Below are 23,854 nucleotides of genomic sequence, written 5' to 3'. Positions count from 1 at the left end.
TTGATGTAAAGACTGATCATTTAACACTTTTAACCACTGAAACCCCAGCATCGTATTGTGGGGGAAGCTTTCACTACAGAGCTTGTCGATCAGCTACTTTCAGCGAAAGCTTCCCCCACAATAACAGAAAACAGAAAGAATACTAGTGTAGAGCCCTGAGGGACTCCGCGCGGTTCAACCATATGGGGTTTAAATGGTTAAAAGAGCAGACACTACTCAGCCTCGTCTACTGAATATTTCATTGTTAATCGGTACTGCTGCTGTTGTATCATTGGTTCACAGCATCGATCCTGTATAGGCTCTCTCATTGTCAGTGGTGTGACGTCATGCTTGACAAAGTATAATCTCAAGAGATAGTGTATGCATTCTTCAGTTCTCTCTCTCTCTGTGTGTGTGTGTGTGTGTGTGTGTGTGTGTGTGTGTGTGTGTGTGTGTGTGTGTGTGTGTGTGTGTGTGTGTGTGTGTGTGTGTGTGTGTGTGTGTGTGTGTGTGTGTGTGTTAGGGCATTCACTTCTAGTCATTTTTACTAGTCGACTAGTTGTTTAACTACCTATTATGTAAAACATTAAATAAATTTAAAAAATAAACTTTTTTTGTTTTTGTTTTTTTTGAAAATAAATATTTGTACATTGAAAAACTGTACATGGTGACTATAACTATAATCTACCTGATCTTGAGGCCTACAAAATCGGGAAGAAACTAGTCAACTAGTACCAACAAGGTCGACTAGTGGATTTACTAGTCGACTTACTAGTCGATTTACTAGTCGACTAGTAAACTAGTTGCTTAATGCCCTAGACTGTGTGTGTGTGTGTGTGTGTGTGTGTGTGTGTGTGTGTGTGTGTGTGTGTGTGTGTGTGTGTGTCTTCTAGAATAGATCCTCTTCACATCTGTATAGTGTATACCTGTATATTTCTCATTCTAACATCATGTATGAAAAGCAAATAACCCTTATCACTATATGTTACACTGCGTTTTACCAAATGCAATGATGCACAGTTTTGTATACATGCCTCTAAGAAGGCTGAATGGTTGGACCATGAATTCTCTTTAGCCCCAAAGGAGTGTGAATGTCTTACCGTCCAGTTATGGTGTAGTTTCACTACAAAAGACGATGTCTGGTCGTAAATGGCACCATGTCTGTCTCCAGTTCAATTTGTTATATAGATGCACATTATGCACACAAAATAAATAAACATCAACCTGGTGTTCTTTTGGTGTTATGTCTCCATTTGTCCAATAGAGGGCATGCTAACCATGACCACAGAACAGACAACAGCTGCAGTGATTCTCAGTTCTCACTTCTTTGATCCCACTCTTGTACTGAATTCAGTGAATTGATATCACTACCTTGTGGTCACGGACAGCTCGGACACACACTACTGGAGCAGTGGTTCTCAACATGCGCTCTGTGGACATGGCACGGATCCTTGAGGGAGGTTCCACCACGTCCTCAGAAAAACAAGTGAAAACTTAACCAAGTAAGTAGAGGAGACAAACAAAAAATTGCCCAGATAATGCAATGCAAATATTAGTGTTGCACAATTGATCCCCATGTGGTATAAATTACAGTATGTTCCTATTCTATAATCTTGCAATAATGGAAGCCAACATTCTCACGATAATAAAAATCTAAATATATAAAAAAAATAAAATCTTGTTGATCATTAATATGTTTAGAGATGTCCCGATCAGGAAGACAAAACTGTAAACACAAACATTGAAGTGAGGACCCAAATTGTTATTGGCCAGAATGAGATGATGTATGATGACTTCTTACTATACAGTAGGTAGGCTATGCACCAATGCATGTGCCTAAATAAGAAACTTTTATTTTTAAGGACCACTTCACCACTTTTAAATCTATGTTCAATTATATTATAATTGGTCCTCACTAATGATCATGATAAGAAAGCCATGTGGTAGGCCTATACAATCTTGTGGTATAGGCCTACAATCTTTCACTGGTTATCTCTTCTCTCTACCTATAGTACAGTATAGTCGGTTAATGAGTTCTGAACCGAATCATATCTTCTTAGATTGGGGTCCCAGAGATTAAATCTAACGGGGCCTGTGTGGCCAAATCATGCAAATCAAATTGGGTTCCGTGAAATGAAAAAGACTGAGAAAAATTGCTGCACCTGAACTTTAGCCTACTGCATTCAGACTCTAGGGCTAAGTTATACTTCATCAATAGACTGTGTCGCTCACCAAAGACGGCAGATCAGATTAATACAATTTGGCTTTAGTTTCTCTCACGCCTAATAGTCTCGAAGCCCATCATTGTGGACTTGAATTTTCTCCTGTCCTGTGGCGTGTCTTTGAGATGTTCAGAAAAGCTCTTGGTTAATGTCAAGTTGAAAAGGCAAGAAGGAGGTTTCGAGGAGAAGCAAGAAGTGTGGTTTTAAATAATGAAAAAACAATTAGGAGAAGTTATCGAACAGTATGGTCAGTGCCGTTGTCTGGGCAACATGAGGTTTTGGCGTTGGTGGAGGCACACAGAGGGTCCTCAAGGACCACCGTGACTCATGTCTTGGCATTGGTAAGTGCCCGTGGTCCTCCCAGCAGACAGGCTATGGTCCTCTGCATGATTACGCTGATTAGTGAAGGGCTGTCGTTCATCACGATCAAGAAGTGCCCCCTACGTCTGACAATGGGTCCCTGGCCTGAGGGGCTGGAGAAGGTAAAGAAACAGTTTCAAAGCATTACGGTCTAGTGTGATGTGAATATTGCCGTCATTGGAGTTGTCACATTTCTTTTCATTTAACCCCACATCGCACCTATTGAACACTCATCATCCCGTGCATAACATTCTTTTTTCTTATTTTCTTTTTTTTACAGAGATTGAACAGATAATATTTTTTCTTTTCTCTCCTCTGTGGCGTGGCCTTTTGAGCAGAGAAAGGTTCTGTTCAGCGAAGTGAATAGATGTCTCTTAGGGTATACTGTAAGCCGCAGCGAAGGAAAAGGTCAGATCAAAATCCTCTGTTCCCGCGTCTCTTATGCAGGGAGAATAAAATGAGATGGTCTGCTTTTCATATTCCTTTTTTTGGGACTGACGTCGGGTCCCTTCATTCCCACGCCGCTTTCATTTCCTGTCCTCGTTTATGGACTCGGACACAAACCCATCTGCGCTGATCTGTCCAGTTGATGGATATACTGGCTGATAGGAGGACAATGTTGGCATCAACTCCATGAGGGGAGCGGGCAGCAGCATGGCTCCCTACTCTATAGGGGATCAAGCAAATAAGGGCACTCTGCCTTTCAGTTTAATCTGCATTTGGATTGTTTTCAAGTTTCATGAGAATGACCGAGGGAGTGATGCAGGCAAGGCTGCATGGGGAGATTTATTTATTGCTCCCCAAAATCGTGTTTCATAGAGCGTACTATAAGCCATCTCTTTCCCCCTATTATTTGGAATGTAGAAGCCATCTCCTTCTCTCAGAATCCAATCTTTTTCTCTATAATGTTATATAGAGATTAGAATCATCTCTTTCTCTATGGATATTGTCTTATAAATATGCCATATCTTTCTTTATAGCCTGTGTATATTCATATACAGAGGACCCTATTTGGCATTGTGGTATCATCAAAGAATCACTTTCATTTTACGCCTGGATGGTGTACTCTGTACTGTACCACCTTCATGCTTTCTGCACCCCATGATCTGATTGCAGAGTCATGTCTGCCACCCTGCATCTACCTCAGCAGCAGGTTCTGTCGCACCGCATCTGTTGACCTGGAAGCAGGGTTTTTTGGGCTGTCTCCCAGGGCTACCTGTCCTGGAGCATAGCTCATTGGTATGCCAGCTTGGAGTGAAAACATATCACTAGGGGAGAGAAGCGCGGTCAATCACAGCCAGTGTGGAAAGAATCTCCATCCTCCTCCTGTCATCAAACAACGGAATTATGCGGGTCGTCATCCCAACTCTCGAAGCCAGAGTAGAGCAGGAGGTTGGAAGAATAACAAGCCTGTCTATTGCAATTGATAGCCTACAGTGTTTGTTCTTGTTGCGTGCGCGTGTGCGAGTGTATGCATGTAACTTTTCACGGGTGCTGAGGTTGGTGTTTTATCAGAACATAATTTATTTATCCCGATCCAGTGATATCCGAAAATAGCAGGGCAATGACAGATAACAGGGAGGGGTACATTGTGTGAGAGATTATGTTTTATCTCCTGGGAGGTTGGGGTTAGCGAGGTGGAGTGCATCCTTCACTGCATGTTCTTGCAGGAACCAATCTCACACAGCCCAATTATCCCCCATGTCCTCACCAACAGGCTCACGCTAATTGTCACACACACACACACACACACACACACACACACACACACACACACACACACACACACACACACACACACACACACACACACACACACACACACACACACACACACACACACACACACACACACACACACACACACACACACACATGCTTGCCCACCAACTTGGAATAATATCTCCACCCACCCACAGACATACCAACACCCCCCCACTCACGCAGGGACTCTCCGGGGTGGGGGTCTATTAATAGATGGTGGTGTTGGGTGTCTGGTAGTCTTGATGTAGCTGGCCAACATGGGCTAGCACCGAACTTACATCACGTCCTCTTCTGTTTACAAGCTGTCTATTTAGATATGTGCGTGTACACACACGAATGCACACACACACACACACACGCCTTCATCTCTGTGTTGTGTGTGTTTGCATTTGTTTATTTGTTGACATCTGCACTGAGAGTTTACTAAATTGTGTTTTATTGCTTGTCAGAACTAACTTTCTTGTTAACTATGTTATTCCCATAGGCCTTTTAAACATGTAGGCATATGCTTTATTTTACTTGACTTATTTTACGCTGTCTTGATGCTATCAGCACTTTGTAGCTCATGTTACGTGCTTGGATTGCGGATATCATGTGTTTTTTGTTTTGTCATTCTCTATTGGAAAGCACTTGATCAACACCTTTTTTTTTTAATGTACTATATAAATATTAGATGACTTGACTAGCTGGGGTGGTGATTCTTCCTCAGCATTCCTCTACGTTTGCCATTGTTTGAGACAACGGGGCCATCAGTAGTTAGACTGCCACTGCTCTCTGCCAGTGTGACAGCCAGGATTTGGCTCAGAATCAATGTCTGATGCAAAGTACAAAATGGACCCAGGGGTTCCTCTGCACTTCAGTAGCTGTCCCAGATATACCGTAGATATTCACTAAAACCTCTGTTTTACCCAACCTGCAGCTCATAAAAGACACCTTGACTGGCCAGGCAAGTACAGGTAGTTGCACCCCATGGGGTCTGGTTGCTGCTATTTTAGTCTTGAAGATCACTAACCCTATAGCCCAGGGGTGGGCAGCATTTTCTTCCAGGGGGCCATACTGACTTCGATATAGGGCCATACTGTACATCGGAGAATTGGATTTAAACTAGAAACACATAGTGTTGAATTATGTTAAAACTGCACGAATTTGGTTAGCCTGGAAACCAGACAAATCTGCCAGTGCAATTTTTTTTTATATAAATAAACTTGGTAGACAGACGACAGGGCCAATTATTTTTTTTCAGACTCAAGGCATTAACTTTAGAATACATATGAATATGGAATGCAGGTATATGTACTCAAGGTACATTACTAATAATGAATTGGAGTGGAGTCAAATTAATTTCCCTCTGAACCATTAATGTAGTTGTGTTAAACGTAGATTCAGGAGTGGACACCACCCACTGCTCAACCCAAATCACTCCCATCCCTATCTCCTCGTCAAGTTCACCCGTGTCTCCACGGCAGCGCAGCCAATCACGTAACATTCCCCACAGCATAAATACACACCTCATATCATTACTTACCTGTTTGATACCACCTCGCGCTGTCAAATTCCCCCCCCCTCCTCCCCAACTAACCCCCTCCATCCTCAGCATTGCCCTGCTAACACTTCTCTCTCTCTCCTTCTCCTAGGAGCCCCCGGGGGGGCAGCGTCCGAGCAGAGGCGACCGACCGCTCCCGGGTGAGCAGGTCGGTCGTCAAGCTCTCGAGACTACGTCCCCATCCTCAGTCTCGCCCTCCCCGGGCTCCTCATCATTACACCCACATCTCATTTGTGCAAATAAATACTACTAATCTTGAACAGTGGTGTGGTTTCTTACTAGTGAAATGCTGCCTTAGGCCTGAGGCCGATTCTAAAAACGCCTCTAAATCCTGACTTAAGGTTTCTGAAAAACTTCAAATATTTATATAGCAGCATCAAAATGATTTTTTTTTTAAATACTGTACATACTGTACAGAACCCAAAAAATGGGTTCCCGGCCTGAGGGGGTAAAACACCAAAAGGGGTTCCCGCCCAGAATGGGTTAAGGTGGATTTTTGGGGGGTCATTTTGTTTTTCTTTGAGGACTTTGAGAGCTGGATGGAGATGGTCAAAGGGCTGTGTTGCCGATGTGTGCTCTAGTCTAGTCCTCCAACAACAATGGTTCTCAAACTTTTTCCATGACATGCACTGCAAAATTAACATGTATTTGGCCGTGGACCCCCCATCTGAACCAGGGACCAATGTATTTGGCCGTGGACCCCCCCCATCTGAACCAGGGACCAATGTATTTGGCCGTGGACCCCCCATCTGAACCAGGGACCAACAACATTTGTGTTGTTGGAAATGTTTCAAAACATTTAGCAGATCTGCACAAAAATTGGAAAATGGTCCAGTACCTGTATTTCAGCCTTTCTTGAATGTTTTTAAACGTATTGCACACACACGTCATTGTTGTTTTACAACAACCACAAGAACAAGAACAAAGGTAATGCACTTCTTTTCACAGATTCAGCACCTTGGACAGCAGACTGGTTACTCAGGTTATTTGTATGGTCATTCATTTTGGGGAAGAAAAAACACACACCAACACACCACACACCAAAAATAATCTTTATTTTCAAAAATATTTACAATAAGCCTATATTGTATGCAATATAGGCTTCAAATACACACCACCGCCCAAAATAAATGATTACAACCCGAACCACAATGTCAATGTAGCCTACTACAGCACAAGCCTTGTGTGACATGACTGCAAACACTAGGTCGCTTTTTTTCTCATAGATTCAGCCCTACAACACAAACACAAATGGAACCAAATGAACCGCAAGGGTTGTATGGTAGACTAGAGTATGTTAATATGAAATAACTAGCCTAGTACAGTGGTCTGGTGGAGCATGGAGGGGGTGGGGTGTTCATCCTACTCTCCCAAATACACACCCTGTTGTCAGGTAGGAAATCTAATTGGCCTACTGGTTACCAAGTAGCTAGTGCTGCCTGAAGCTCATATGCGCAATAACTCTCCTGGCCAAGCAGGGATTCTTGAAGCGCGGTATAAGCTGGGTCTCCCAGGGAGACTGAAACATTTACAGCAAGCCTAGGCCAGTGGTTCTCAAAGTGGGGTCCGGCAACCCCCAGGGGTTCCTGATGGGGTTTCAGGGGGGCCCAGCTAAATATATTAATATAGCATCAAAATCAGTTCGGCTATTTGAAATGTGAAAATAGCCATTTTAACAACACCAATCTTTCAGATATTATTTTCATTTCGGGTCCATGTCCAAATACTTATGCATTTTGATATAAAGATGTTTGAGAACAACTGGCCTATTAGGCGACAGATTTGAAGCTTTTCACAAAATGTAAACATTCAACGGTACAGTCCTCCAAAGCAGTGGTTCTCAATCTGTAGGTCGAGACCCCCAGGACTTTTTTAAAGGACTTTTAAGACCTTTGTAATACCTCAAAAACAAAGAAAATGAAAAAGACCATCAAAAGTAATTAACAAACTGTATACTATAAGAACTGGCCAAACATTGGCCAAATTATCAAATAATATAAGAGCAACAAATTGTGAAATCGAGTCACACAAAATTGAATACCCAGTTCAAATATGATAATATTTGGGGGGGGGGGGGGGGGGGGGGGGGGGGGTTGAGAACCACTGCTCCAAGGCATCGACCGGCTCTCTCTCCTCCTCTCAGGCGGTCCTTCCACCCTGCTGCGTCATCGACGCCTTCAGGAAGCTGTCTCGGTCCTTCCAGCCTGCTGCGTCATCGACGCCTTCAGGGAGCTGTCTCTGCGCTCCAACTCGGGCCCCGGGGTATGACAGTAGCTGGGCAGCCGGAGGTCACAGCGGCGTCCGGAGCCGCGGCCGCCGAACGCCTTGTCGTTCAGGGAGTAGAGCTTCTCGGCGATGTCGTTGCGCACCACCAGGGCGAACACCTTGGCGATGTAGCGATGCTTGGCGAAGAGCAGGTACAGCTTCTTCCTCCTCCACGCCACGTACCTGCAGCGGTCCTCTGCGCGCAGTGTCACCTGTTTGACCACAAAATATGAATAATAATAAGCATGAGGGGTTAACAAATCAACAGGATGTATATGTTAAACCTAAGCTGCAATCTGGAACTTATTTTAAGTGTTATTTCAACCTATATGCATGGCATTATATACTGTAGCCTACATTCACCTATAAACTAATTAGCCTACTAATACCTATACCTCATCCGTTGGAGGGGTAGGCTAATCGGAAGAGTAGGCACCCATATTCATATTATTATTTTTTTGAGGGGCGCAAGCCCCTCATATAGTTTGGTGTATGTGCAGACACAAACCTTGTCCTACACAAACATTAAATGCCATTGACAATGAATGGACAATTTTGAGTGTTTGTGTAAACACATACATTGCGTAACACGGACGTTGAAGACAAAAGTGAGGACGCAACTTGTGATTGGCCGGAATGATGATGTATGATGATAAGAGCACCACTCACTTCACATGGGATGTGATTTTTTTTCTTCACATTTTGGAAAAGTAGCCAATTTCACATTGTAGTGCCCAGACTTCTCAGGTGCCCACTCTTCCTGTATCAGTTGAAGGTGGTCTCGTAGCAGCAGGTGTTGAGACACCACTTTTTGGTATCTCATGTGGAGAGACCCAAGTTAGAGTCTAATACATACATTATTGCCTACATTACGAATTGCCGCTTTTAAAGTGTCCAGTTTGTCATAAGCAAGCTTATATTACCTGAAATACACCTTCCTCTGATGGCCTGAGGGAATCCCACTCCGGTGAGTCCAGAAACTGGTATGGATAAATGTAATGCAGAAACTCTCCGTTGACTGTCACTATAATTCTGCAGAAAGAGAGAGAGAGAGAGGAGGGGAGAGAGAGATAGAGAGATCATGAAAGGATGCTGGCGCACTAAACCGGAAAAATGTGGCTGCAGCCAGGACCCCATATAAGATACATGTGTTCAAAATTGTGAAATGATATATATATATTTGTTCACAACTCATTGTGAGTTTGTACATCTGCCATTTATTTATTTGTAATAGCTGCAGCATAAATTGGGGTCAAAGTCGTAAAACTGATGTTGATGCTATATTAAACACAAATAGCTCTGTCCCCCATCCAGACCATAGAGTATATATATAAGATCCAGACCCCACTTTGAGAACCGATGCACTAACTAAACAAGGGTATAGTCAACTCTAATTTGTGGGGGAATTGCCTATACCTGCCAGACAGCAGCACTGACAGCTTGTCAATGACCGTTTTGCCCTCCATGGCGAAGCAGTGGTCCTTCTCCAGGGTGTGGATGTCGCCCTCGCAGCAGGTGACGATCTTCCCGAAGTGGGACAGCGACACGCCGAGCCTCTTGAACAGGCAGCAGTACAGCTCCGTGAAGTCCCTGTCGAACGTGACGCTCCGCAGCCGGTACGAGACGTGCACGACCTGCGCGGCGCACACGCCGAACAGGGCGAAGTTCCACAGGAACGTGTCCGTGGTGCACGCGTCCGACCATGCCCAGACGCTGGCGCAGAAGAAGCCGAGCGTCAGGAAGGTGAACAGGTAGATGAGGCCGTAGAAGCCGCTGCCGCCCATGAAGCCCAGCACCAGTAGGATGTGCGCCAGGTGGAACACGGAGCCCTCGGCGCCGTCCCTCCACGCCGTGCACAGCGGGTGCACGACGGGCGGCTCCGCGCTGCTGATGTTCATGCTCTCGAAGTCGGGGACTTCCAATCCTTCCATAGCGAAGGCGAATAGCCTACTAGGCTACTTAACTATACTGTCTGTCTACTTCTTGATCCTAAAGCTAGAACGGGACTGCTCCGTGTCTGTTCCTCTCTCAAACTGAAGAGGGTAGGTTATATTATAGTTGCACCGTCAAAAGAAAGAAAGAAAGAAAGGAGAGAGGGGGGAAAGTCAACCTCAATCCACCTTCCTTCAATAGACAGACTGGTGAAAATGTCACCGCCCGCAGCTTGATTCTTAAAATATGACCCGCATGTGTCACCAATTCACGCGAGCAGCAGCAGCGAATGCAGCGATCCCCTTCATGGTCCTGCAGTCCTACAAGTTACAACTTTCATCATGACTGTGTTTGTGCCGTCAAACCTTTCTCGAATCATCTCGCCACACATTTTTAGGCACAGCTAGGGTCACGGACATAAAAAAAGACGGTTTTGTTTGTCGCAGACTTGCGCCCAGGGAGAGCAAATGGCCAGCCGAGGCGCGCGCGCGCGTGTGTGGACACTGACTGGACAGTGGACTAAAATTAATGTGACAGACTCTAGCTAAGCTATAGGTAGACTATTGTTGACTATCTCAATAACATACTCTGTAGCCTAATCTAATTCAGATAGCTGAATTAAAAATGCTTTGAAAAGAAATGTGAAACATTTTGAATATTTTAAAAACATTTCAACAACACACGCCAAATAGGCAAGGCTACATAGGCTATTAATTTGGGGGTCCGTCCGGGGTTGTTGTAAAACAAGTTAACATAATGATAATAACGCACGAGTTGTCGTGTGTGCAATTTAAGTCACTTTTCAAGATACCGGTAGGCTGAAAAACAGCTGGTTGGTAATGGACACCGTGACACCATTCCGAAATATTCCCCAGTGTCTGTGTTGTGAGTGAGTCTGTGAGAACTGAGAGAACCATATGGGTGAGAAGTTTCCGACACAACTTAGGCTACACTAGTAAAATCCCCAGTGTTCATTTAACTCCAGAGGGTCGACAAAGTGGAACCAAAACCAAAGTTATTTACAAACAACCTCGCGTCACCAGACTTTCCTCAGTCAACTCAGTACAGTCATAATATATCTATGAGTACAGTAGCCTAGTTTACGGAGTTGTTTTTTACTACCCCCTGCTGGAGTGCTTAGGCATTGCAGATGCGGGGCTTCTCGTGGCCCCCTCGACTCTTGCCCATTTTAGTCAATGCCTGTCAGCTCACTGGAATGCGCGTCTCACACTGTGCAGCCCTCCTGCTCGCACAGACACGAGCGTGCATTTAGACCGGACGCTACGAGCTCATCTCCATTCTCTTTATTGAAGTCTACTCAAGTCGTTCCCCGGCCGTTTGCCGCAAGGATTTATATTATCGCCTGCTCTGCTGCTGAAACGGTAAGTTTACATAGCTCCATTTTCTCTCGGTATATATAGTTTGATGGAAGTTAGAAAGTTATTGGGTCTCTCGAATAAATACCACTACTCCTGTAGGCCTAATATACCACCGCTATTTGTTTTAACAAGCAAACCCCACTCTCTCTGCTGTCAAAATTGATCTACTACTGCAACAACAACCCAACCGAAGACCAGCATTTGTAGGCAGAAGACGAAGACAACAAATGTATTTCATTGCTCAGGCCTAACTATGGTTGAATTGCTTTAGCAAATATTTTTATTAGGCTAAATTAAATTAACATAGTCCCATAGGTTTCCACGTGCAAGCCATATACGTGTGACACACACACACACACACACACACACACACACACACACACACACACACACACACACACACACACACACACACACACACACATATATATATATATATATATATATATATATATATATATATTGAGGCTATCACAATTTCAAACAACATTCAGTTGCAAAAATAAACATACATTTTACGAGTTAGGCCTATACAATTGCAAGCCCAAAATGGTCTTGAAATAGCAATTCAATTATAATTAGCATATGAGCCACATTCTATTTAAAAAAATAAGTAGCTAAATAATTAGGGCAAAGCTGTTTCTCTTCATGCAGGCACGCAGAGAAACGCTGTCCTTCCATCTTGTCTGTTGAAGGTGACACTGCCACAGTGACAGGATGTCTGTTTCCCCGGAGATCTCCACCATGTTCTTCAGCACCCTGGCTCCACTGCGCTCCGCCATGTCAGCGGTACCTGGTGGTGGTGGAGGAGGCCTGGGGGGTCTGGATCCCATGAACGTCACCTCCTGCGAGGACTGGGAGGAGGCCCACCACCTCCTCTTCCACCTGGGGAACCTGTCCCTGTTGCTGGCTCTGATCATCCCCACCACCGTGGCCCTGCACATGATCCTGCTGCGCCTCCTTCTGTTGACAGGTCAGTCCACACTGCCACCTGCTGATGGCATTCCACTACTGATTGGGAATTAAAGGACGGCCGATATTAGTGGCCGCCGGTTACTATGGAATGCTAAATTTATCACTGCAGCCACTTGATGTGCCACTGAGCCCCATAGCGCTCAACCTACTTCAACAAGCCAATGACATTGGCAAGCCTATATTGAAGGTCCTTGTTACTATTAGGACGACTAGGACTGTTATACTATTACAGAATCCTTTACTTCAAGGACTTTTCTTTTATTAATTATTAAGGGACCAAGCCCAAAGCGACTTCTTGGTATTTGTCTGTTTATTTCTTCCTCTTCTTCTCCTTCCGCCAAAAATAGCAGTTCTGGCTTAACCGTGCAGTCGTTTTTTGAAACTTGGCAATGTGGTAGAGGGCTATGCCAAGTTTTGTGAAGACACAAAGCCCACAGCAATTGGCCTAAGGGTGGCGCTATAGCACTCAATTGAAAATGCAAACTTTGAACAGGCATAGCTCATGAACCGTTTGACTGTCAGCAATAAATCGTCGATACACATGCGTCTCCTCATGCCAAACAACTTTCGTGTTCAGAACCTGACCTCCGATTAGAAAATATCTCTAGAAAAATATATAGATACCGTACATGAAAACATTTGTCTGTCAGGTCATAGACCTTGCATAGTACAAAGAGTTGGGGAAAAAACATGCGATGGGCAGCCAGTGGAGTGAACGTAAGGTTCGTGGCCAGGGTGGGTGTGATGTGCACACATTTGCGCACTCATTCATGAAGCCTCTGCACTGTCTGCAGGCTCGTTGCTTATTGCCTTCCTGCTTGGTCCTGTCTTAGACATACGAGCACAGTGATAGAGTTGAGAATACACGCACGCACGCACGCACGCGCGCACGCACGCACGCACGCACGCACGCACGCACGCACGCACGCACGCACGCACGCACGCATACAGCCTTTAGAGCTGGGCCTATACATCAATGCTAGCATTTATTGTCCTTTAATTGAATATTGACATGATATGGAGATAATGTGATATTGTAAATACCGTAATAAACAATTCGTATAAATAGGTTGTTACTTGTTACAAACCAATTATAACAAACGTATGACACATTTTCTAAACAATGCAGATGCTGCGGTTAGTTGTTCACATACTGTGTAGGGCGTAGGCCTATGTTTTGAGTATTTAGATTTGTTTTGTCTCAAACATAATGTTCAGAACTTCAGAATGTCATTGAGATTGCTTGTTGTTTAGACAGAAGCTAAGTTTGATGGTATCCTAGTTTCTATGATGCACTAAATAGTTTTCATTGCGCTCCACTTACGGTACACTTTGCCCTGTTGTTTGTTGACTAGAGTTCATACCATTTATTCTGACCTCACACTTGTAAGTCGCTCTGTATAAGCACCTCTAAAATGCTTAAATGTAAATTGAAAATGCATTTCAGACATCACAGTACAGTACAGTACAGTACAGTACAGTACAGTACAGTACAGTACAGTACAGTACAGTACAGTACAGTACAGTACAGTACAGTACAGTACAGTACAGTACAGTACAGTACAGTTGATCGTGTCAAAGGTCAAGGACACAAATTTTGAGCTGAAGGTCAGGGCAGGCCCAATTGGTAAAAAATGTCAGTTCTTGCAAATACAGAGTAGAAGGGGTAAGTTACACAGTGCAGATTAAATGAACAAGCAGGATGTTACTGTGACTGTATGTACATTATATCCAAGTACTGCATAGTTGGAATCAGTCATCCTGTCTCAAAGCCTCTCCTTTGCTCTGACAGGGTGCACTCTGTTTATCGCCTGGGCGGCACTGTACAGATGCAACCTGGATGTGATGGTGTGGAACGTCGTTTTCCTGGTGGTCAACTTCATGCACCTCTTCTTCCTCGTGTACAAGCGCAGACCAGTGAGTTGTGCATTTTAATTATGTTATTGCTAAAGTACGAGCATATCCGTATCCCCTCTAGGTACGTTGTCTGCTAAGTACGAACATGTTCGTACCTAAAGCTTTACACCAAATATGAAACGGTTTAGCCGAAAATCTACTTTTAACATTTGCCCGGTTGCTAGACAGTAGACAACGCCTTTGTCACCCCCAGCACCAGGATTTTCGCGCACGGCCCCCATAGAGCTCCAGTCAAAGTAGAATATTCTATGCCTCGTATCTCTGAAACTACGAGTGCTGTCCGTGGTTTTGAACATCCATCCGAGGTTCGGATATTATTTGTAATTTTGTATCGCATCGCTCTCGACATGTTAACGTTTCTGGCGAAAGGTAAACAGCTAATATTAGCCGATCCTTACAATGGCGGTCTCCATGCCGGGAAAGCGGAAATGAAACTGCCCAAATATGGGGAATATGCCCTGGCAGGGTTTAACTACCTTCAGCAGACAAAGAGTAAATGTGCATGGATGGATATGGCTATTCATTCCACAGAGCTTGTATCTTCCTTGTGTACTAATCAAACCCAGACCAGTTGAGCGGTGCATTTGGATGCATGGGCAGGCTCTCATTCCGCAGAGTCGGTTTTGTATTCATAGTAGTAGCCAAGCGTATCGCCTAATTGGAAGGCTCACCTTTGAGGGAGGTAGGGGGATGTTATTTTACATCTCATTCTTTTTTCATGCCCGTCTGTGGAAGTAAGTAGCACACTGCCCCGGTGTCGGTCCTTGAATGGTCGGTACCTGAATGAGATGCACAGATCTTTCAGTATGGCTTCCATGGCTGTTGCTAGGGGAATCTCAGTAGGTAATGGGTGTTACCTAGGGCTGACAGAATGAGAGCAAAGCATTTCATGAGATATAGGAGGCCCTTTACGAAATACGTAGTACCATTTACTCTACATAGTACATATAGTGCTCTGTTGCATATTTACTAACACACCGAATGTGCACTGACGACAAGTACACATGTAGGTTACCACCACCACATTCTTCACAACTGTCCACAATTCATTCAAGTAATAAAAAGGTCTGAAAGAATCTCTTAACCACATAACCACTTCTAAAGCCATACTTTGTTGGCCACGGTTCCCCCAGGGGTCTAAACTGCCTACTTGGTCTCCTCCTTTTTTCCTTCAGCACCAAAACTTAAATTTTTTGTCTTTTATTTACCTAGGGAAATTTGCTGAGCAGAGCACAGATGCTCATTTTCAGCACTGCCATCATAGACAAACAAAGACACACCAAGCGGGGCTGGTAGTGGTAGCAGGGGAGGTACTCAATCTGAGTGCTAATGGATAAAAATGATGGAACATGTGTGCATCTGTTATACTGACCTGATGAAGATCCTGTGTGATCGAAACATTGTCTGATAATGAAGTAATTCCTTTACCTGAAGCTGGTGTGCAGGCCCTACCTCCTTCCATGTTATGCCTTATTGGCACATCACCCACCGTCGATGTGCGTGTAAATAGGTATATACTCTGAAGACATAATACGTTAAAACCTGGTAGGTGCCTGGTATAACAACAGTCTTATACTGTTGATGGTCACTGAACAGCTCAGCTCCACTGGAGTAGCCTGGGGTTCAGTGCATTGCTCAAGGGAACTTCAGCTGTGTTGGGGGAGAGATACAGTAAGGGGAATTTACGGTCTGGGGAATTGAACCGGGAACAAGCACGCTTCTCTAACCTTTAGGCCACTGCTGCCTCATATATGCTGTTTTCTGCAAATGTTTGCGTATTCTTAGCGAACAGGTGGACACCTGTTATGACATGCATCCTAACTTCCCTATTCTGGGGCGAACATTTGTCAGTTACAAGCTCAGAGTGAGCTTGTAGATCGGCTATTTCCTTGAAGAGATTTGCTGTAAACTCTACACCAAATCTCTCTACACTGTGTAGAGGAAATAAATATCTGAGCAAGTGCAGAGCCAACCACAGTCAACCAAGTGTTAGTTATTTAGTATAGAGGGTTTAAGTGGTTAAGCTTGAATTATACTTTGTTGTTCAACGGTATAAAGATAACCAAAAATAGACTATCTGGCTCATTATGAGAGTCCCTCAAGGGTCTATACTTCCCCTCTTTTGTTTTTCTTTCCCAGAATGTTTGCTTATTTTAATGAATGTTTGGCTATTGTGCAATTCCCACAATAGGGATACTAGGGACAGTGTGGTTAATACTGTAGTAGGTCTAATCTATGTGAGAATTTATGCCTATAATGACATGCCCAAAAACAGGGGCGGCAGGGTTAATGTCCTCTGTTTGTCTGTCAGATTAAGATCGACAGGGAGCTGAGGTCGGTGTACAAGCGAATGTTTGAACCCCTCCACGTGCGAGAGGCCCTGTTCCAGAGGCTCACGGGCCAGTTTTGCACCATCCAGACCCTGAAGAAAGGTCAGGTGTACGCAGCCGAAGACAAGACCTCAGTGGATGAGCGGCTGAGCATTCTCCTCAAAGGGAAGTACGTATAGATCTGAGTCTCTGAATTCAGTGGTTGTACGTCAGTCAGAGCTCATCCCCTCACCTTCCTGTTTGAGCTAAACGCCATTCCATGGGAAATCATGTTCAGGCGGCATTAGTGTCGCCTGAACATTAGTGTCGCCTGAACACACACGCGCGCGCGTGTGTGTGTGTGTGTGCGCGTGTGTCTGTCTGTCTGTCTAAAAATCCCATAGACTGGGCTGCTGTCTGATGTAATCTTCAAAAGCCAAAAAAGTGTTTTCAAACGAGGGGATCTATGATCTATGGCCTAATCTGGAAGTCCTTGAAATTCAAAGGCTGACATAATAATAATGTGTTGTGTTACAGGATGAAGGTGTCATACAGAGGCCATTTCCTTCACAACATCTATACCAACGCCTTCATCGACTCCCCAGAGTTCAGATCAACCGAGATGCACCGAGGAGAGAAGTTTCAGGTAACAGAAGGGTCGGATCGCATGAAAACAACAATCAGATCATGATAATGATCATTATTTTTTATTGCACCTTGTGCCAAAAGCATAAAAAACAAGTACATAATGAGCAGAAAACTAAAGGACACTCGGTATAAGAGCAGGGGAACACATTAAAAAGCTATCCTATTAATCATTGAGATAAGCGTCGTTAAGCGAGGCAAAATAACAAGCAAGTGTTGTTTTTATTTTCTGCCCTTATGATGCCCGGGCTGTGTTGTTTTCATATTCTCGTTATTGCAAAGGTGTTGCTTTTGCTTTACTTTTTTTTTTCCCCTTTTTTTTCGTCTTGACAACAACACTGTCACGGCTGATTGACAGGTGACCATCATGGCAGAGGAGAACTGCAAGTTCCTGTGTTGGTCCCGGGAGAGGCTAACCTACTTCCTGGAGTCAGACACGTTCCTGAACGAGGTGTTTAGGTATCTGATTGGCAAAGACATCACCAACAAACTGTACTCTCTCAACGACCCCACACTCAGCGACAAGGTAGGTTCAGCTTTGTGTTTGAGTAAATGCGAATATTTAACCCATTTTGACCTGAGATCAGATTCTAAAAATGTCTTCTACATCCTGACAGTTTTCTGAAAAAGCTATGTTTCTGTGTCAGTCGTTCTTCGATTTTTCAAAAATAGCAGACCTACAAGCTCGTAGCGCGCCACTCGGTGGCTCGGTAGCTAAAGCATAACATAATGCTAACACCAAAAGGGGTTCCCGCCCAGAATGGGTTAAAGCTCTATTATGTATTTATATTTTAGTGAATAACATTTTATCTTCCAATCTGTAGAGTATGTAATACCATATAGCTCATACAAAATTCTGGGTGGTTGCTTTTGGTCTCCCTGCTCTTCCATCGAGACATTTTGATCCTGTGATGATGCATAGAGTAATAATAGGATAGAGACCGAACCGGAGCGTTAGCCCCCCCCCCCCCCCCCCCCCCCCCCCCCCCCCCCCCCCCCCGCTATTCATTTCAATAGAGGTTGCTCAGTGGCGTTTTGAAGCACCAGGAAGACTGCCGGAAGTACAATTATAACTCAATGGCTCGAGCGAGCGGAAGTTTAGCCTATAGCCTAGCCCCGGACTTACGCACGTGACGTCATGAACGTATACGTCCACCTCCATGAAAGTGCTGCAATTCCACATTTCGCCAGTAGGTAGTGTGGCAGCTTCAATGTTAGATAGCCTTACTTGGGGCTTGGTGTGATGTTGGACACGACCTTTGACACAATCCTGTTTCTGGTTTTGACAAAGAATGTCAGCACTTGCTCAGCAGAAAATAGTAAACACAAGACAAAATTAATTATAATATTAAGAATAGGCAACAGGACTTTTGGAATGTCTGGCAGCCCCACATGGATTACTTTGCAACTATACCCATACCGGTGTAGTTTGTTAGCAAATCTGAACTTGTACTTGAACTGTGATACGTTGAGTCCTTTTCCCCTTCCTCTCCCCCTCCTTTCTCTCTTGTCTCTTTTTTATTTTTCTTAATTATTATTATTATTATTTTTTTCTCTTCCTCCTTTTTTGATAATAATTCTTAATAATTATTATTATCATTATGAATTATTAGTTTATTTCTCATCTATATTAGTTATAGATTATTTGTTTGATTATTTTGTATGACGTGTTTGGCAGCAAGGAAAAAAAAAGAGGTGCATATTGTAAACTGAAAGGTAAAGCATTTGTTTTGTTCATGACTGTATGGCACTCTGAATAAAAAGATTATTAAAAAAAAAATAGTAAAGTTACTGTACATAGTGGAGCTTTAGTAATTATACCCCCACAATTTTTTTTTATCAAGTATCAAGTATTTTCTTCGTTTTAAGATTCGGAATGTTACACAAACAAAATGTCTCCATGTATTCAACTCATCACGGGGTGAGTAAATAATCAAAACAGAAGTACTTGTTTGGGTTAAGTACTCCTTAGTTATACCCTGAGAGCATCTGGCCATTAGTAAATTAAGGAGATGAACAAAATTGGCACGGCATTTAAAAAATAAAATCTGTCTAAACTGATCATGGATTACTGTCGTGATGAGCAAAATTATGATATAACGATGATTGATGATTATGGTGTAAGAAAATAGAAACATGCATCCATTAATGGACCCCTAAAAAATCAACCTTAACTGGTTAATTTGTGTCAATTCACATCAAAATAATTCATATTCTTTTGATAGTTTATTGATCAAATAAAATAAAGAATAAAATATAATAAAGAACAGCGTTACACTGTGTACACTGAGAATTTGTACTGTATGATATTCATGATGATGGCTACACTGCAGGCGGTGAAGAAGATGGACCGTCAGCCCAGCCTGTGCTCACAGCTGTCCATGATGCAGATGAGGAACAGCATGGGGAGCACCAGCGACACCGATGACGTCCTGAACCAGATCCTGCGTGGAGGCTCGGCCGGCTCCTCGCTCCGTAAGTGCCGTTGTGATCGGCTCGATGACAATCTCATTTTACACTTGCAGCCAATCTACAAGCTCACAACTGTCACGCTGTGACGTGTTGTGAGCTTGTAGATCTGCTATTTTCAGAGCGCAACACAGAGCGCAACCAAACATAAAATGACTTGGCTTTTAGTTCTACTGGATCTCTTGTCCACTAGTCCCTCCTTAACATTTTATTCTAGTTTTTATTCGTTGACAAAATTGTCAATGTATTTAGTCTTAGTTTTAGTCAGTATAGCTTTGTATTTATTTCAGTTTTATTTTGTTTGTGTCAGTGAAAATAGGTAGTCGACGAACATTTTTTTGTCAGCAAAATTAACACTGCTCCTGCAGCATACAAAAACATTTGATCTAGGAAAGATGAACCTTCCTGTTACCATTCTGCTACACTACACAGTAATCAATAATTAATTTGGTCTGAAAGTATACGAATATTTGGTTCTATTCGTACACTCTCAGACTTACAGTTAAATTAACAATAATGATTCTGTATGACCTCGAACAGTGGGCCAAACCGAAGCAGTGCTACTTTGTGAAATAGCTGCTCATCTGTTCTATTCATACTGTCATGAGAATTGCTGCCTGACCTTTTCAAAGCAATTTCTAGTTATTTTAGAAATGTCCCTTTCAAAAGTTCGCCTCATCATGTTCCTGTACCACCAAATGAATTCCAACACCCATCCAAGCTTTTGTGTACAATGTCTGAATACATTTAAGGAATGCATATAAGGTGTAAATGTGGTTTAGCTGAGAGAAGTTTACCTAGAGAAGTATTCCTACATGCTGACTTAGCTTCCCAGCTTTTGTGTCTTTAACATTTAGCTTTCATGCATATTCTAACCTGATGTCGATTGATTTGCATATTTAATTTCACAACATATCCCGGGTAATTTCTCATTGTCTTTACTCCAAAACATTAGAATAATTCAACCCCCCATCACAATCTTTCTTTACAATCATGGGCGTACTTACACAGATGCCCAAGATGTGCAGTACATTAAAATCAGACTCCTTTGAGTGTTTCACTCCCTTGTTTGCCCATCGATCCCTCCTCTCTCCAGTGTGCGATAACCACTACATTTCAGTACTTCAGAAATCCACAGCCCTGTGTGGAAACAATTGTGGCTCCTCTTAGCATATTGAATATCATGCAAAGCATAATATATTACAAGTAAGACGCGTAAACGCGGGAAGCGAACAAAGCTGCATGTTGTGGCAGTCTGTGTCACACACACACACACACACACACACACACACACACACACACACACACACACACACACACACACACACACACACACACACACACACAGAGCCGGACTTACCGTTGGGCTAGGGTGGGCTGAAGCCCGGGGGCCCCCGACTAGGGGGGCCCCAAAAAAAAAAAAAAAAAAAAATATTTTTTTTTTTTTTTTTTTTTGAATTATAAAATTGTAAAGTGAAATCCAATTCAAGTGAAATGTGTGTATTGTTATTGTATTTAGTTGTATTATGGTTAAACCATTGAGAGCTTCTGCCTGCCTGCCTCTCTTTTTAGGGGCCTGGGTACCCCAAAATGAAAACAAAATAGCCCAAATTTTTTTCGGCCTCGCGGCTGCGCCGCTCGGCCAAATCGCGGGACGCGCGGCTTTGCCGCGCGCCCCAAGGGGGGCCCTCAAATTTGCTCCAGCCCGGGGGCCCTCAGCAAGGTAAATCCGGCTCTGCACACACACACACACACACACAGAGACCTCTGTATCGTTCCAATTTCAGTTGCCCTCTGGAGGCGGGCGGGTGGTGTTACAGCGTGACACAGACACACAGACAGTTTTGGCCAGCTTCTATAGTTAGTGCTCACTTTGTTCGCAATCACTTCGTTCGCAATAAAAGATAATACTTGTAAATGTATGAACAGCATTGTGGTGCCCCATTTCGGTTGGTCCACGGGAGCAAAATGAGTTGTTTCCTAATGGGGTATACATTATCATTTTTTATTTTTTCCCGTATAGTTTGTGTCATCAAAGCCTTTTCACTGACACTGTTCCTCCTATATCCCTCCTCCAGCTATGACTCAGCTCACTCCCTCAGATTGAGCCATTCCCTGACAGGGGTGTAAGACCATTTATATTTTATCTCACTCCTACCTCGCCTCACACCTCAACACTCCATACCCCCTCCCCACATTATCCCCATAAAATGGACCCTTCCCACCGCCTCTCCCCTCACTACTGTATGCTACCTTCAAACTAGCTCAACGTAGAGCTTTTAACCCCCTAAAAACTCTCTCTCTTCTCCCTGCTCTAAACTGAGTGCTCTTCCTGTAACCTGGTGTGCCATTTTAACATTTAAATTAAGTGCATCCTTTATTATGGCTGTTCATGCAGCACTCATTCAAACGCGTGCTCTCTATCTATCTATACACTAGTTCAGAGCTCCATGTCACGTGTAGAGTGGAATGTGCATTTTAATGAGAAACTTTAAAGTGAAATACTTGGGACCGCTTTTACTCACAATGTGTCATACATATTGATCTAGACCACTTTCCGTGGGGTATTGCTGTTGAAGAGGCCTTTTAGATCAGACTAATGGCTCCATTTATGTCTGGTGAAGTGGCTGTCTGGTGCTGCTGCATTTTGTTGGCGGTGGGATTGCAGGAGCTATCAGTGAAAATTGCCTATCTGGAAACAGGACAAGCACTCAGAGAGCATTATTTTTTCTTTCTACCATAGTATTCTTTTCCCTCATGTCTATACACCCCTCCGTAATCACATAGAATGCACCCTGGAATCAATGTGTGAACTATTCTTGTGTCTTTCATATACCATTGTAATAACCAGACTGGACAGTAACAGTTAGTACACTTACTTGATCATCTGTCCTTAAAGCCCAGTCCACATCTACAGAACTAGTTGCAACTTGCAACCAGTTGCAAGAAATTGCAGCGGTCTGGACTGACCAGTTTCCGACTGGTGCCATTTGGGGATAATGGTGTCAAGGAGTTGCGTTGCAAATCATTTGTGTGAATTGGGCTTTACTTGAGTATTTGTAAAAATACTATTCACTCAAGTATTTTTTTCAAAGCATGCACTTTTAAATACTTAAGTATTTTTTTTTTCTTAAAGCAAGTACTCCAACAAGTACAAATACAACTTTCACTTGTAGTATAGTAATATTTAAGCAGGAATATCTATACTTTTACTCGAGTGCATGGGTCCACCACTCGTAATAATAATAATAATAATAATGAGGTTTTGTCTGTTTGTGTTCTACTTTCTGACCTGTGACTTTTCCTCTTGTCTTGGAACCTGAATGGTGCATTTCTTTCTGTACATCCATGAATGTTAACCGGCTTTCAGAGAGTGGTTTAGAGCTGAGCACCACGTGTCTTCTCCTTTCTAGAAAAGTCCCCAAGCACAAAGGCCTCCTCGATGATGAAGCCCATAGAGGAAGGTTTGGAGGATGATGTTTTTGAAGAAGACGAGTCTTCTTCTCCCTCAAATTCCAGAAAAAATACCCAGATATCAGCAGTGGACATGGATGAAGAGTAAGACGTGAAAGAATGAAACCAGATTAACAGACAACATTACAAGGAAGGGGGGGGGGGGGGGGGAACAAAAATGTCTTCACCCCTTGACCCTTGTAATCCTAGATAGTTACCAAACCGGGGTTACGTTTGTAAAAGAAAAAAAAACAATTTTACCACTGTAGGCGGCCTGATGTAAGATGAAGTATAAGCTAAAATAGCCAATGCACTGTACAAGCTAACAACAGAGTTTTCAAAATCTTGGAAAAATAGCACACCCTCCAGGCCAGGGATGTGGTCAACATACATTTTGAACTTGTTAAATTGTGATATTACCAAAACATAAATCAAAAGTATACATTTTCCAAAAAGAAAAGCATATATTTAATACAGCCTGAGGAGAAGAAGGGACATTTGCAGTACACACTGTGGGCCCTATTATGCGTGTCTTAAGTACCAGGTCTTATGACTTAACTTAAGACCTGGAGGCGTGGTCAATGCTGTTTGGCCACTCAGAATAGCCAAATGGCATTGATCACGCCTCCAGGTCTTAAGTTA

The 23,854-nt window shown here is 43.3% G+C and overlaps 2 protein-coding genes across 4 annotated transcripts; one reads left to right on the top strand and one right to left on the bottom strand.

Annotated features, from left to right (window-relative positions):
• Nucleotides 1–8,045: 8,045 nt before the first annotated feature.
• Nucleotides 8,046–10,093, bottom strand: popdc3 (popeye domain cAMP effector 3; the record flags this gene model as incomplete). The annotated part of the gene is made up of 3 exons (XM_079503799.1): nucleotides 9,550–10,093; nucleotides 9,057–9,165; nucleotides 8,046–8,345 (listed from the first exon to the last, which is right to left on the bottom strand). The coding sequence occupies exons 1-3, from the start codon at nucleotides 10,062–10,064 to the stop codon at nucleotides 8,046–8,048; spliced, it is 924 nt and encodes a 307-aa protein (XP_079359925.1). The 5' UTR covers nucleotides 10,065–10,093.
• A 1,230-nt stretch (nucleotides 10,094–11,323) lies between these two features.
• popdc1 (popeye domain cAMP effector 1) lies at nucleotides 11,324–23,372 on the top strand. 3 transcript variants are annotated; one of them, XM_079503361.1, is made up of 9 exons: nucleotides 11,324–11,447; nucleotides 12,099–12,417; nucleotides 14,212–14,336; nucleotides 16,648–16,835; nucleotides 17,183–17,291; nucleotides 17,649–17,816; nucleotides 19,624–19,765; nucleotides 21,838–21,885; nucleotides 23,173–23,372. In XM_079503361.1, exons 2-8 carry the CDS (start codon nucleotides 12,162–12,164, stop codon nucleotides 21,864–21,866), a joined length of 1,017 nt encoding a protein of 338 aa, XP_079359487.1. In that variant the 5' UTR covers nucleotides 11,324–11,447; nucleotides 12,099–12,161; the 3' UTR covers nucleotides 21,867–21,885; nucleotides 23,173–23,372. The 3 variants fall into 3 exon arrangements, with proteins under 3 accessions (XP_079359487.1, XP_079359486.1, XP_079359485.1); XM_079503360.1 differs by lacking the exon at nucleotides 21,838–21,885 and having other exon boundaries at nucleotides 12,140–12,417; XM_079503359.1 differs by lacking the exon at nucleotides 21,838–21,885.
• Nucleotides 23,373–23,854: the final 482 nt, after the last annotated feature.

Source organism: Electrona antarctica (genome assembly GCF_951216825.1).
Source record: "Electrona antarctica genome assembly, chromosome: 6".
Lineage (NCBI taxonomy): Eukaryota > Metazoa > Chordata > Actinopteri > Myctophiformes > Myctophidae > Electrona > Electrona antarctica.
The sequence above is the reverse complement of the archived record's forward strand: the minus strand, read 5'-3'. Positions and strand labels throughout refer to the sequence as shown.